The sequence below is a fragment of the Plasmodium malariae genome (assembly GCF_900090045.1).
Source record: "Plasmodium malariae genome assembly, chromosome: 14".
NCBI lineage: Eukaryota > Apicomplexa > Aconoidasida > Haemosporida > Plasmodiidae > Plasmodium > Plasmodium malariae.
This window is the reverse complement of record NC_041788.1, coordinates 1134860-1150215: the sequence shown is the minus strand read 5'-3', so window position 1 is coordinate 1150215 and position 15356 is coordinate 1134860. Positions and strand designations below refer to the sequence as shown.

The 15356-nt window shown below is 24.7% G+C and overlaps 2 protein-coding genes across 2 annotated transcripts; both read right to left on the bottom strand.

Annotated features, from left to right (window-relative positions):
- Positions 1–6423: 6423 nt before the first annotated feature.
- MCM4 (DNA replication licensing factor MCM4, putative) lies at positions 6424–9363 on the bottom strand (the record flags this gene model as incomplete). The annotated part of the gene is made up of 1 exon (XM_029007895.1): positions 6424–9363. One exon carries the CDS (start codon positions 9361–9363, stop codon positions 6424–6426), a length of 2940 nt encoding a protein of 979 aa, XP_028864239.1.
- A 2093-nt stretch (positions 9364–11456) lies between these two features.
- Positions 11457–13610, bottom strand: USP39 (U4/U6.U5 tri-snRNP-associated protein 2, putative; the record flags this gene model as incomplete). The annotated part of the gene is made up of 1 exon (XM_029007894.1): positions 11457–13610. One exon carries the CDS (start codon positions 13608–13610, stop codon positions 11457–11459), a length of 2154 nt encoding a protein of 717 aa, XP_028864238.1.
- Positions 13611–15356: the final 1746 nt, after the last annotated feature.

Sequence of the window (15356 nt, the reverse complement as noted above, 5' to 3'; positions counted from 1 at the left end):
AAAATAACTAAAAAAATAGAACATGAAACAGCTATGCATACATATGTATATATATATGTTTAAATATTTAAATATATATATATATATATACTTTTTTTTTTTTTTTTTTCTTTTAAAGCATAATACATAATATACGCTCTTTCAAAACAATTTCCTTGTTATGGTGCTGAATTAGCCTTTCAAGCATAAATTGTTGAAATACACACATATGTGTATATATTCATAAATATATAAAATAAAAAATATAATGCCATTCCTATGACAAAAATATATAAAAAAAAAAAAAAAGTCCATAGAACACTGTAGATAAAATAAAATTTACATCTAGTTAGTAATCATAAACATACGTATTATATATAGAATGACAAAAAAAAAAAAAATATATATGTACGTATATATATAGCTGTATCTAGTACAATAAACTCTATGGACATAATATTTGTATAATAATGTATAATTCAAAAGCTACTTCAGTCAGACACACCAAATTTAAACAGGTGTTCAAATAATGATTATAGCTACTAAATTGAAAGATAAAAATGGAAAAAAGAAATAAAAAAAAAAGACTTTACTTTCTTCTTTTTAATTAAGTATTTTTTCTTATGCATACATTCACATCCACACATAAATCTGTATAATACATCTGTTACTTCAAAAATAAAAGTAATATAAAAAATATAGATAAATAAAATGTATAGTACATAAGACTTAAATAATATAAAAATTAAGGATATATCAACAAAATTTTCTAAATTTCATTTAAATATAAGATACAACTATATAATAATAAAAAAAAAAAAAATATATGACGTAAAAAAGTATAACAAAAAAATTAATTTAACAAAAAAAAAATAATATTAAACTAAAACGTATTTCACATATCTGAATTTATTTTCATTAAAATATAACTGTTAACTGCTCACGCAAATCACTACATTAGAACATCTGCATTAAACGATAAAAAAAAATATAGGAATAAATGTATACATATGTATATACATATACATATATGAATACCTGTATATAGGTATGTATATATGTATATAAGTATGTATATATGAACGTACGTATATTTGTACGTGTATATGTATGTATATTTGTAGGTGTATTTGTATGCGTATTTGTATGCGTATTTGTATGCGTATTTGTATGCGTATTTGTATGCGTATTTGTACATGCATTTGTATGTGTATCCCTGCATAAATGTATATTGTTCACTTCCATATCATATAAATTTTTACTACTCATTTTTAAGTAAATAACATATATAACATAAATTATGAAATGCGGTATAATGTGGGCAAAACTTGTATACTTCTAAATATTCCTCGTCATGTATTTGCATAAGCAAATGAAAAAAAAAAAATATATTATGGTGGCAAAAAAAATAAAAATGAAAAATTCTATTTCCACTTTTTGATGGATATAGCGTTTATTTATGTATATACAAAAATGGATACGTTTTTACTATAGGTAAAGAAGTTTCCATATCTCTATAACTTATATATATATATACATATATACTTAATTATGATGTATGTGTGTTTCTATGTAAATTTGTAAAAAGCATTAAAAAATAAAACGCATGCTTCAATCATACGTTTACATTAGTATGTTATTTTACTTCACAAAATACTTATAAAAAATATGAAGCTAAATGTTTTTCATTAATTAGGGGCAAAAAAAGAAAATAAAAGAATTTTTTATTGTTAATGGACAAAGAAAAAATTGTGGAAAAAAAAAATAATATAAAAAATTACATAAAAATAAAAAAATAATAAAAAATAATAAAATTATATTAAACTTTTTATTAAGAAAAATATATAAAAAAAAATAAATAAATAAATAAAACAATATCAAAATTTTTGCTGCACAAAATTTTATAATCCTATATAATTATTTATGATATTAAATACACGTATACAATTTTTCTAAATTTTAATTTAATTTTTACTATATTTCATATGAAACTAGCATGTAACACTTATAATATAAGTCTTCATATATGATTCAGTGCTTATATGTCTACACATATATTTATATATATGTGTACATACATATTATATAAAGCATACAATATGAATAAATATATATATTCATTAAAAAAATAGATACACAATTTATTTTAATTTGAAAAAAAAAACTTAATTATTTTTTAAAATTTAAGCAATACATTTAAAAAAACATTTATCTTTAATATTTTAACATAAAAATAAATTTTCATCTATTTCTTACTATTAAAAAAATAAAAAATAAATAAAACAAGAAAATTACTGCGCTTATAGCAAAAATATTTCTCTTGAAATCAAAGACATAAAAACGCACTAAATATATACATATATATATATGGATGTATTTATTTAGTTATACATATATTTACATACATAATATGCATAATATATATGTACTTAATCAGAGATACAAAAAAAAAAAAAAAAAAGGGAAACAATACTACATAATAAATAAATAATTCCTACTCAGCAAATTTACTATATATATATATATATATATACTTAATAAATGCACTCTTTTTTTTTTCTCTTTAGCTTTAATTCCAAGATATATATACTGTTATGTAAAATGCATTATATATTAACATATCTTTCGAGAAAACTTAAATTATATATGAAAAAAAAAAAAAAAAAAACTACATTTAAAAATTAAAAAGGGAATATACTAGATATTTATTATAAAATTTAGAAATTTTAATCATATATATGTAAAAATATAGATCAGTAGTTCTATAAAAAGAATTAGCTAAGAATTTCATATGTTATGCAATAAGAACGTTTTAAACTACGATCCATCTTTCTTTTTTGTTTTTTTTTTATTTAATTATCGCACATCAATAATTGCTCGCCTACATAAATGTATATATATATATATAATATGTTTATGCACACTTTGTATAATTTGCAAAATTCGTTAAAAAAAAGTACTTTAAAAAAAAAAAAAAGTGCTATTACAATTATTAAATATATATATTTATATATATTAAACGTGTACATGCATTTATATATATATATGCACAATTTTGCCTTATAATTAATAAAAATCATAAGTTCAAATCAGTTATAGGTTGTACATATATATTTATATTCACTACAATTTAATTGCATATAGATAACTATAAAAAGCAATACAAAAATAATAGGATGAATTTTTCTTTTTCTCTATGATATATAACTATATAATAAAAAAAAAAATAAAACGTACTTCAAAAAAATTTTATGTCTATAGTTAAAAAAAAAAAAAAGAAATATTAGGAGAGGGGGATAAAAAAAAAAAAAGAAAAGCTCAAAACAGAAAATGCAACTTTTCCATAGAAGCAAATTACTTTCTATTTTCGAAAGAAAATCATATTTATTGATACAACTACATAAAAATTAATATTATTATTCTATCCAAAAAAAAAAAAAAAAAAATCGTAAATTCCATGCAGTCTTCTCCATAAACTATTTTATGTGTATTTACTGTAACAAAAATTAACTTTACACTCCTCAAAAAAAAATTATTGTTCATACAAGATAAAAAAAAAAAAAAGAAAAGAAAGGCACACACATATATTAGATTTTATTCATTTAAGGATTCATTAACAACAAAAGTTCAATTTTTTATTTTTTGGACTTTATTATTATTGAGCCTTAAATATAAGAACTGTCTTTATGCAGCATGCAATCAAAAAATATAAAGAAAAATGAAATAAACTTAAAACATGATAAATAAATAAACTTAGAGCACTAATTACACTCCTGTTACTATTTATTTATTAATAAAAAAAAAAAAAAAATGTCTTTTTCATTTTTTTACTTTTTTTTTTTTTTTTATATTTTCTTATTTTTGCCTTTAACACACTAGCTCATGTATTTTTAAGTGGTAATACACTCACTGTATCTTTTTTTTTTTTTTTTTCTTTATCTGTTTAATGTGTGTACCTTGATGTATATGTAATTATTATATACATATGTATCTCTTGTGTGTTGCAATAATATATATATTATGTATATTTCCTTATGCACATATATATATTTATGTACAGTATATAAATATACACATTTACAGTTACAGGAATAGTAACGGTAATAATAATACTTCCAGCAATAAATACCAAAAAACAATAACACAGCTGGAACTACATTTTAATAATGTTTTGTAAAATAAACATATATAAATTTGTAAATATATATTATGCGATTTTAAGTTTATATAATTTTACAAAATGTAAATATGGAGAGAATTATAAGTATCGAAAGAAATTTCACTTAGGAGAATATTTAAAGAAAGAAAAATGATTGAACAAAAATTCATTTTAAAACAAAAAAAAAAAAAAAAAAAAAAAAAAAAGAAAACTTTAAATTGAATAAAAGAATTCTTAACAGTTCGTATTTTTTTAATTTTTTCACAAAATCATTACATTATGTAAAATGAAAGAATCATTTTTTAATTTTAATATATATAGTGTCATTTTTTTTTTTTTTTTTTTTTTTTTGTGAGAATACATCTTGAACGAGAAAAAAATACTATTTATCTTATAGGAAATAGCAAACACAAAAAAAAAAAAAAAAAAACATTTTAAATTATATATAAATATTTGCAATTTTTTTTTTAAATCTATTAGAAGATTTGTAAAAATGAAATTCCCTGTATAGGAATATATTTAAAATTTTGTTTTTTCCTTGTAAGAATTACTAGTAAGTTTATCCTATACCACACCATTTGAATTTATTTACCTTGTTTAAATGTCTCCGTTAATAGGAAAAAAATCAAAAAAAAAAAAAAAATTTCAGCATTTTTTTAGTAAAATATAACAAGTTCCTATGTGTAGATTAGTGCAAAAAAAAATAAAAAAAAGAAAAGAAAAAGCCACAATTTAATCGTATAAAAGTTAAGGAAGAAATGCTATTATATATAGTAATTTCTTCCATATCGTACAAATATATATATATATATATATACTATGTTGCACATTTAAAAAAAAAATTCAAAGCACACTTTAATAAGATACATAAATAAATAGTGTAAAAAAAAAAAAAAAAAAAAAAATATGCTATGTGATTAATACACAATAAGCGAAGTGCCGAAAGAATACTAATTAAAAAGTGAAGCAAAAATAGGATAATTTTTTATTTTGTATAATGTTTAGTAAATAGGAAATAAAAATATAAACATCTTTTCCTTTTTTCTGCTCAATTTTTTTTTTATTCAAGTTGAAAAAAAAAAAAAAAATCATATACTTGTAGCACATCTTGCAAGTATTTTAAATTTACTTTTATACTATCAATGCTAAAATGACACACAAGACATTTCACTTGAAAATTTTTTTTTTTAATGTTTTGATCTTGTAAAAGAACAATTAAATTTCGGTATATATAAAACATTGAGTTTTTTTTCTTTTTTTTTAATACACTTATATATAATAGTAATTGTTAAGCATTTTCATATGGTTATGATATCTAGGGTTATTATATTACATTCTCCCAAGAATTATTATTATACCCTTATGGGATACAATACATATATGTATAATGCTAAGTACACATGGAGCAATAATTTTTGAATAGGAAATAAAAAGCTGTGCATTAGAGTACTATAGGGTGTAATAGTGTTAAAAAAAAAAAATAAAAAATTTACTATTACAAAGTGATGAAATTTTTTTTTTTTTTTCTAGCTAATTTATTGATATATTTAGGAACTTTTACTATATTGAGACGCGTTTGTATTATTTCCGAATTGCTAGTACACCTAAATATTTGTATTTTCAAATAAGAAAAAAATCTCCGTATATTAAATAGAGCTTTAATGGCACACATAATAATAATACTCACTATTTGCAATTTTTAAAATAGAACTTTATATTTAAGTTTCTTTCATATTTGAAAAGAAAAAGAAAAAGTAAAAAAAAAGAGAGAAAAAAAAAAAAAAAAAAAAAAAAAAAAAAAAAAAAAAAAAAAAAAAAAAAAAAAAAAAAAAAAAAAAAGATATAGAAAAAATAAAAACAAAGAGAAGAAAAAGAAGAAAACTGTGTATTAAAAAATATGAAGTCTCTTTGTAAGATGGAAAAACTTTAAGGTGTAAAAAAGTAGTTATGTTTTTAACAACATATATATCATACACAATAAAATATGAATATATTTACAGGAAATTCAGAAAAATTAAGTTGCTTATAATTAAAATGTGTTTAAAAAGAGAAAAAAAAAAAAAAAAAAAAACCAGAACTTCATCGTTCACACTGATTTAAAAGGTTATATACATAATTTTTAATGGGGAAGAAAGATAAAACGAAAAAAATTCATAGTCTTATATTCATTCTTATATAGTAAATATTTAATGCATTTATCCTTTCCCAGATAAGGCATACACATGTACCCACATATATACACATATATGCACATATATATGTGTATACAGCACCCCCACGCGAATCTATTTTTTCTTGTATAAGCCAGAAGAGAGTCGAGTAATTTCTTGCGATTTTTCAAGATCGTAAAAAGCTTCTTCGAAAGATTTTCTGTCCATAGCTGTTGCATAATCTCGGTCGTTCATAATTGTTTCGTGACAGTGTGTAAGTAATTCATCTTTCGTCATATTTTTTAAAACGAGGACATTCATTATGATATCCTTTATAAGATCTGATTTTTTCTTGTGCTGGGATGTCTGACCCAAATTTACTTGATCAAAATCAATTCTACCGCTTAAAGGATCAATCAAACTTTGAAAGGTTGCTATGTTCATTAAACGTACAGCTTCATTAGCTTCTTCAGGAGTTACTACATTTTTTAATTTCATTTTTGCTAAGCTTTGACTAAGTCTAACTAAACCCTCTAGTTGTCTTGGGCTGGCAGTTGGAGATTTTGACCCTTCTTTACACCTCATCTTTATATATTCGTCAATAATAATTTTTTTGCTTTCAAGTGAAATTATTGGATTACATGTAATACGACAATAAGCTATATATAGTGATAATGTATTTGAATCAATTAGATACTTCTTCGAATTCTTTTTATTTGAACTAGTGTTACAGTAGGAACTGGATTCACCTATCCCATCTTTCATGTTATTCTTTTTCTTTTTATATTGTGATCTATCATCATTTATTCCATCCCCTTCACCCAGTTTACTCAGTTCATCATCCTCATCTTCGTCCTCTCCTTCTTCTTCATCTTCCCCTTCTTCATCGTCCTCCTCATCGTCTTCCTCTTTTGCACCGTACGAGAAATTCTTACAAAGCACCGTGGCCAACTTCTTATCTTCTTCTTCATTTGCTCTATCAATTACAAGATAAATTAAATCAAATCTAGAAAACAGGGAGGGAGGCAAATTGATATTTTCTACGACGGCTTTATTTTTATCATATTTACTATTGATGGGATTAGCTGAAGCTAAAATTGATGTACGAGCATTTAAGGTAGCAACAATACCTGCTTTTGCAATAGTGACTGTTTGTTGTTCCATTACTTCATGTAAAATAGCTCTTGCAGAATCATCCATTTTGTCAAATTCGTCAATACAGCATATTCCTTTGTCTGATAAAACAACAGCTCCAGATTCTAAGATATATTCTTTTGTTTCCGAGTCCTTAGATATAAATGCTGTTAAGCCAACGCTACTACTTCCTTTACCACTTGTGTATATACCACGAGGGGATAGTTTATGTACATAATGTAGTAACTGCGATTTGGCTGTAGATGGATCTCCACATAATAAGATATGAATCTCTGATCTATATTTATTTTTATATTTATCCGTAATTTTACTACCACCAAATAATTGACATAAAAGACCCCTTTTAATATCATCACGCCCATATATTGATGGGGCAATGGAATCAACTAATCTTTGATATATGTTTGGATCTTGACTTAATTTTTGCATTTTTTGAATTACTTCTGTAGTAAATAATAGATTTCCTTGTTCATTTAATTTTTCTAAATTTTCCTCCACTGTTCCATCTTCACTTCTTTTTAAAATTATAGCACCTGTATCATTCTGTTCTGTCAATTTCATTTTCTGCTTATTTTCTTTTCTTATATGTATAACATTTATATAGGTTCTATGAACACTATTATAACATCTAGATCTAGGGTTTAGACGAACAGGAGAAGCTTTTAAAATCCCTGTTAATTCTACAGTATCTCCAGGTTTCGTATAATCTATTAAATCATCATATGCATATATAGAGATAGATTGTGGTGTTTCTCCTTGCTTTAAATGTTCAGTTACTTCACTTAATTTAATAAGTTGTTTTGAAGAAAAACAACAATTATTATGCCATAATTCAAATGTGTTTTTATTATTACAATTAGTACAAGTTAATGGTTCTTGTACTTCTCCTTGTATGACATGTTCATATACTTCTTCATTACATTTTTCATAATTATTAACACCTATTCTTTTTTTCGAAGTACATTTAAAAGCAGCCATTGTCATTTCTGGAATAATATTTGAGCACCTAATAATTACTCCTTTAATACACACTAATGTTTCTATTTGATTCGGTCCTAATTTTCTAGGGGTATCTTTATGCCTTTTATTAAAAAATCGAACCCTACAATAATCTTGTCTTGTATTGTTTACAGAATATTTATCGGAAGAACTAGATTTCGTATCTCCCTCTAACACTAATGTCAAAAGCGAGTTATATTTTGAGCTTATAATTTTGTCTATTTCACTTATACAATCTGATGGGTATTCAATTATTAATTTATACAATTTTTTATTAAAAAAATATATATGTGTTAAATCTACTTCAAAAGATTTTATATGTTCTAAATTCTTAACTCCTTCAGAATCATCATTTTCCTCATTCTCATTGTTTAACTTACATTCATTCTGTCTACCTGTTTCTATAAATTTGATCATTTTCCATCCATAATATGCTAAGTAAACTTTTAAATTATCTCGATGTAACAAAATATATTCAGTTATATTCCTATCTTCATCCGTAAATTGTAATACATCACTATAATTCGTAATGTTAAATTCATCAAAAAATTGGTTAAACAAATCTTTTATTTGTTCTAAATTACTATCAATAAAATGAGGAAGTCTTCCTGATTCGACATCTTCCATAAATGCTTCTCTTCCTACATCTCCTATATCAGCTCTTGCACATTTTATTCTTCTGATAGCTAGTGGTGTGTGTCCATATTTCATAAACTGCGAACCTGTATTACTTTGATTCAAGTATCTAGATTCATTTAACATACTGTTCAAGTAACTTTTACTGTTTTTTGTTCTCCTACTTGACATTGGTGTGTTCATAAAATTACTTCCAAAAATCTCATTATTCGTTCCGAAAATATTTGACGAACTCATTCCATAGGGGCTAGCATTCTGCCCTACCCTTCTCCTTGGGGTTCCCATTTTTTAAGTATTGAAAAGGGGAAGTGAATCAGTGCGGCTAGGAGGATATGGTATGCGCTTTATCGATGGGGCAAACGCGATAACAGGAAAATGGAAATATGAGAAAAGCAATCTAGCGTCAGTATAAAGGGGCGTGAATGGGTAAAAAAAAAAAAAAGAGGAATAACGATTTTAAGAGGTGTGAGGAAAACAGTTCTTACGTATGTATTGGTATATATGCATATGTACATATAATATTTCGGACTATTATTTTCAAAGGGAACCAAGGAAAAAAAAATTATAATATAAAAAAATCTGTAACACACCAATTAAAAATATAACATGCACGGTAAAAAAAATTTCTAAAAGGGTTTATTTTTAAATGTATTTTCGCTACAGCATGTTTTCGGCAAAATATCTTTCGTACCAGCTTTCGTGAATCTTTAAAAAAGTAAGGTAATACACTATGCTTTTTAGTGTGTCCACAGGTATATTTATACATACACGCTCATATTTATACGCTCGTGCTTCAGGTACACATATCAGTTTTTCATGTGTTAACTCAATACGTACTGCTGCTAACGCAAATATTTAAAAAAAAAGAAAGAAAGAAAGAAAGAAAGAAAGAAGAATAAAGGTAAAAAAAAAAATGCTATATAAGTAATTACAAATAACTGTGATAATTGCTGTATAATTTTTTTTTTTTTTTTTTTTTTAATCTATTAAAAGATATACAATAATGCGCTATTTTGGTAATTTTTTTTTTTTTTTTTTTTTTTTTGTTTCAACTACAAAGGATAAACAAAAAAAATTATATATTTAATTAAAAATACACATTTTATAATTTCAACTATTTGTCTTTGAAAATAGGAAAAAGTTCATGTTCGTCTTCTTCGCAATGTTATATTTGTATTTTTTTGTTCGATGAACTGTCATATAGTCATTTTACATACTTGAGTTATACATTTTAAAAGTTGGTAAAACCTGCTAAAAAATTTTAATGGGTTATCATTGAAGTGCGCTTATTATCATAAATAAAAACATGAAAAAATAAAATAAAATGAAATGAAAGAATGTGGAGCCTATGCTCAAGCTTAATAAATGCATTTTTCGGGGTTACCGTCACATTTGAACATATTTTAAGAATGAAATTGCTACTTTTTTTTTTTTTTTTCATATTTTTGGAGTATTATATTTGAAGACAAGAATTTTTTTTTTCCTGTTTTATGGTATTTTTTATCTTTTTTTTTCTTCCCCTATACAGAACGACTAAAAAACTTTACGAATAAAAGTTTTAACTCGTATGTGTGAACAAATACTCTTGTTACATTTATGCGAATGCATATGAAAGCATAAAAATTTTTACTTTTTAGTGAGCCCAAATAGTTCCATGAACTAAAAAAAAGAAATGCTATTTATTTTTACGTTTGCTCAATATTATGAGCCTTTTTTTATGATAAAAAAAAAAAAGTGTATTTTTAAGAATAAATAATCCTACTTTGCATTTCACAGCTTAAAGAAGACGGAATTTATTTTGAAGGGTTCCTCTTCACGTAACTTACTTGGCAAATGAGAAAAAGAAAGGAGAAAAAAAAAAAATATACGTGCACATTATAGCATCTTAATTTTAACATTTTCTTCATCGCAAATATGGTGTTTCCTACCAAATGACATAAAACGATATTATACTGGAAAGGATACGCCTTTGTGTATTTATTCCATTTTCCGACATAATATTATTGTTTCACTTTTTTTCACTCAATTTATTCTTACTTTATTCTTGCCTTATAGTATTTTTTTTTTTTTTTTGCTAATAAGGAGCTTTTAAAAACACAGTTTTGATATAGATTTGTGAAATTTATAAAAGAAAAAAAAAAAAAAAAAAAGATTCAAACAAATCAAAATGCAGTGAAACGATTACTAGACAAAGCATGCAAAGGGCAACAGTGAGACTTGAAAAAAAAAAAAAGGAGCTAATTTAAAATTGAAAAAAAGAAAATATACCCACTAAAAAGTGTCATTTATGCATATATATATATATATATGTATGTGCATAATGGCATGAGTGTTACTAAAAAAAAAAAATTTTTATACATTCCTGCGTTGTTCACATTTTAGCCTAGCTCTCCATTTAATTGCACATCTTGTCGTTGATAGAGTTGCACACAAGATTCAGGTAATAAAACGAGTTGAGGTAGTATCGAAATGACATGTAAATCTTCAATTTCGTACCATTCATTTGTTGGTTGGTTTAAGACATGAATTTTATATGATCCTGTATTAACAGTACCACTGTGAAATATATTTGCAATTAAATTGTATTTGGTAACAGGGTTTGCATTAAGATAATCTTGATGTACATAATCCTTCATATCTAGATTTTTAATTACAAAATTTACTATTGTGCCATTTTTTTCAACAAAAAAATTATTTTTTGAAAATCTCTCAATTGTAAATATTAAATATTTTGGTAATTTTGAAATAATTAATGTGCTTGGAGCTGATTTGTCATCATGTAAATACGTCTCTGTTTCTCCATCAAACTTCGTTAACAATTCAAATATAGAAACTTGTGGTATTATATTACTTTCAGTTGTGCTCTTAAAAATTGGTGGATTCGGTAATTTCAAAGAAAGAGTACGAAAAGACGTTTTTTGAATTATATAATTTTTTTTTTCATTTAATTCATCATCATCCATAGTATCTGATATGTATTTATCCCCCTGCGTATCCTCTTCGTACATCTCCTCTTTTTTTCTTTTTAATATTTCATCCTTCACTGATTCAACGACTTCAGAGTCTTTTTTTTTTTTTTTCTTTGTTTTGATAATCAATTCTCCATCAAAGCAGTAATCTATTATGTTAATGTCGTCATATGTCCATTTTTTTTCTTTTTTTCTTTTTTTTATCTTTTTTTTTTTGTCCTTGAGTGTTAATCCTTTTTCCATTTTTCCCTCCCCTATTTCATTTTTCTCTACTTCTAAATTATTTCCATCGTCTTCTTGTGGGATATTCACTCGATCTTCACCTTGACTGTTCTGATTCACATTTTGCTTGTTATAATTATAACTTGTGCTTTCTTTCGTGTCCCTACTATTTGCAGCATAGTCCATGAATTCAGGATCATCAGTATGTGGGCCACGTATGTTACGTTTATTATGTGTATCACGTGCGTCATACATACTGTGCACGTTATATATGCTGTGTATATAATGTGCACCACTACTAGGAGTAAGTTCCTTTTTCCTCCTTTTCAAAGTCCTTTCTGAGTATCTATGAATCTTATTAACAATCCAGAGAAAAAAATGCAGAGGGTCATTTTTGGTACCTATTTTAAAATTCTTTTTTGATTCTATACCTACAGCTTGTAAGAATTCATGGGGTGATACCACACCTTTGAAATTTTTAGGATTATATATTTTTTTAATTAATTCAGATAAGACAACAATTAAATTCTTTGCTATATTTTGTTTATTTTTATATAATAATAATACATTTCGTATAGGTATAATTGTGCAAAGTAATTGAATAACAACATTGCAATAATCTGTATTTTTTAAATTATTTAAACCAACACAACCCGGAAAAAAATCTGCCCCATCTAACGACTTACCTAATATAGAATTATAACACAAATATTCAACTTCCTCTCTTTTATAAACTGGTTTTAAAAAATATTTTATATCATTCAAAGATGCGTCTTCAATTTCGTAATTTTCTGGTAAGCAACAAGTTTTACACGTTTCTAAATTAATAAAAACATAATGATTCTTTTCTAATGCATGTGTATATGCGTACGTTCCCTTCCCTATACCTTGGAAGTATAAGCCACATACTAAGCAAGCATATACATGTAAATTTGACAGACTTATACTGCATAATTTTTCAAAATCAAAGTCAAGTAGGTTTCTATTAATGGTTCGTAAATAAGGGCAAATTCTTCCTCGACCTTTACCTCCACTTATACCTTGTACATCCTCTTTTATGCCGCTACGTCTGCTGCTACTACTATTGCTGCGACTACTACTACCTCTACTGCTACCCCTACTTCTACTAATTTCCTCATTCTTACTGTTCAAAGTACCATTCACATGATCCTTGTCCCTTAAATTATTGTTCAACTCCTCTATATTAGAATGGTTAATCGTTTTATTCATCTCATTAGCGCTAAATTCCTGAATGTCATTTTCGTTCCTACTTCTTTTCTTCCTTTTTTTTGGAGTTAATTCCTCCTCATTTTTTAATTTTTTTTTGGGTTTTTTATCCATAATTATTTATTTGACATTATACTCTTTTTTTCTGTAGTTGTACTATTCACTTATAATCATATTTTACCTTGCAAAAATTAAGAATAAAAAGATAGTTCACCTCATATGTACGATACTGCTTACATTAAAAAAGGAATAACGAAACAAAAAGAAATAAAAAATGAAAAGGAAAAAGTAAATGAAAAAGGAATAAGAAAATGAAAAAGTAATAAGAAAATGAAAAAGGAATAAGTAAATGAAAAAGGAATAAGTAAATGAAAAAGGAATAAGTAAATGAAAAAGGAATAAGTAAATGAAAAAGGAATAAGTAAATGAAAAAGGAATAAGTAAATGAAAAAGGAATAAGAAAATGAAAAAGGAATAAGAAAATGAAAAAGATAGCTATATTTGGTTTTCCCCTTTTTAAATATTTCGTATTCACCAATGGCGTTAAAAAGCATATATGCTGCTATTAAAAATAAAAAATTTTGTGCCTGCTTCACGTTTTTATTTCTTTTTTTTCCTTTTTTTTTTTTTCGAAATCCTTGTGTTACTACACTCACTGAGTGTTAACACATTCATGATAAACGAAACTACATATGTGCTTTAGCTTTATGTTAACGAAGAAAAAATAAAGAGAAAAACAAATTATAATGAAGCATAAGCAAGCGAGAAAGCATTTAAACAAGTTGTCAAAATATAGTTGGGAAAAATGTAATTGTAAAGAATATAAATATAAGATAAATTTTTCTATGTATCCTGTAAGCAAAACGTTAACGTTAGCAATAATTTAACATAAGCAAAAACGAAAGAAACCTTAATATTGTTGCGCGTTCAGTAAAAAAAAAAAAGGAACTCACTGTAATACAAAAATGTCGAGGACCATGCGAACAAAGGAAAAAAAAAAAAAAAAATTCTATCATAAAATATTTAAATATACGGAACGAACATCAGTTTATTTTTTTTATATTTATTTAAAGTATACTTGATGTAAATAAGGTAACAGTTGTTCTTTGGTTCGTCTGTCCGTCCATTCTTGCGTTTTTATGTTCTTTATTCTTTTATTTCTTCTTTTAGTTCATTTTTTTTTTTTTTTTATTTACTTTTTATGCCTTAATTTGAACTCTACACTTAAAAATTTACTTATTATTATAGTTATACTACTAGAATACATAGGTATATATAGGTAAACAAATATTATGTTAAATGTGCAGTAGCTTGTTTTTTATACGTCTACATATTATTAGCGCAAGTACTGCTCATTTGAAGATGATTTAATATGAATGGGTATTCAGTTCATGCCATGTAATCTTTTAATTCGCTCTATTTTTTGATGCATATATGTACCTATACATACATATGCATACCTACATGCACACACATATACCTATGCGCATATGCAACTGTGTACTAAAATGGATATGTATTTTCTTAAATGTGCATTTTTTAAAATTACCATTTTGATATGAAATAAAAACAATTGAGGAATTCGAAATGTTTTTGTTAAGAATATATATATGAACAAAATAGTTTTACAGAATTTTATGGAATTCTATAGAATTTCATTTCTTGTAAAAACAAGTTTAAAAATAAATAAAAAGTAGAAAGCTTAAAAAAAGTGTACTATCCTTTTTCACAAAAAAAAAAAAATAAAAAAAAAGGTAAAATTTTTGTCAGGCCATAAATAAAAAGAGTTAAAATATTAAGAGGAGTATATTTTATTTGTAATAATGAAATTATAAAGCTATAATGTTGAAAGATCTAAAG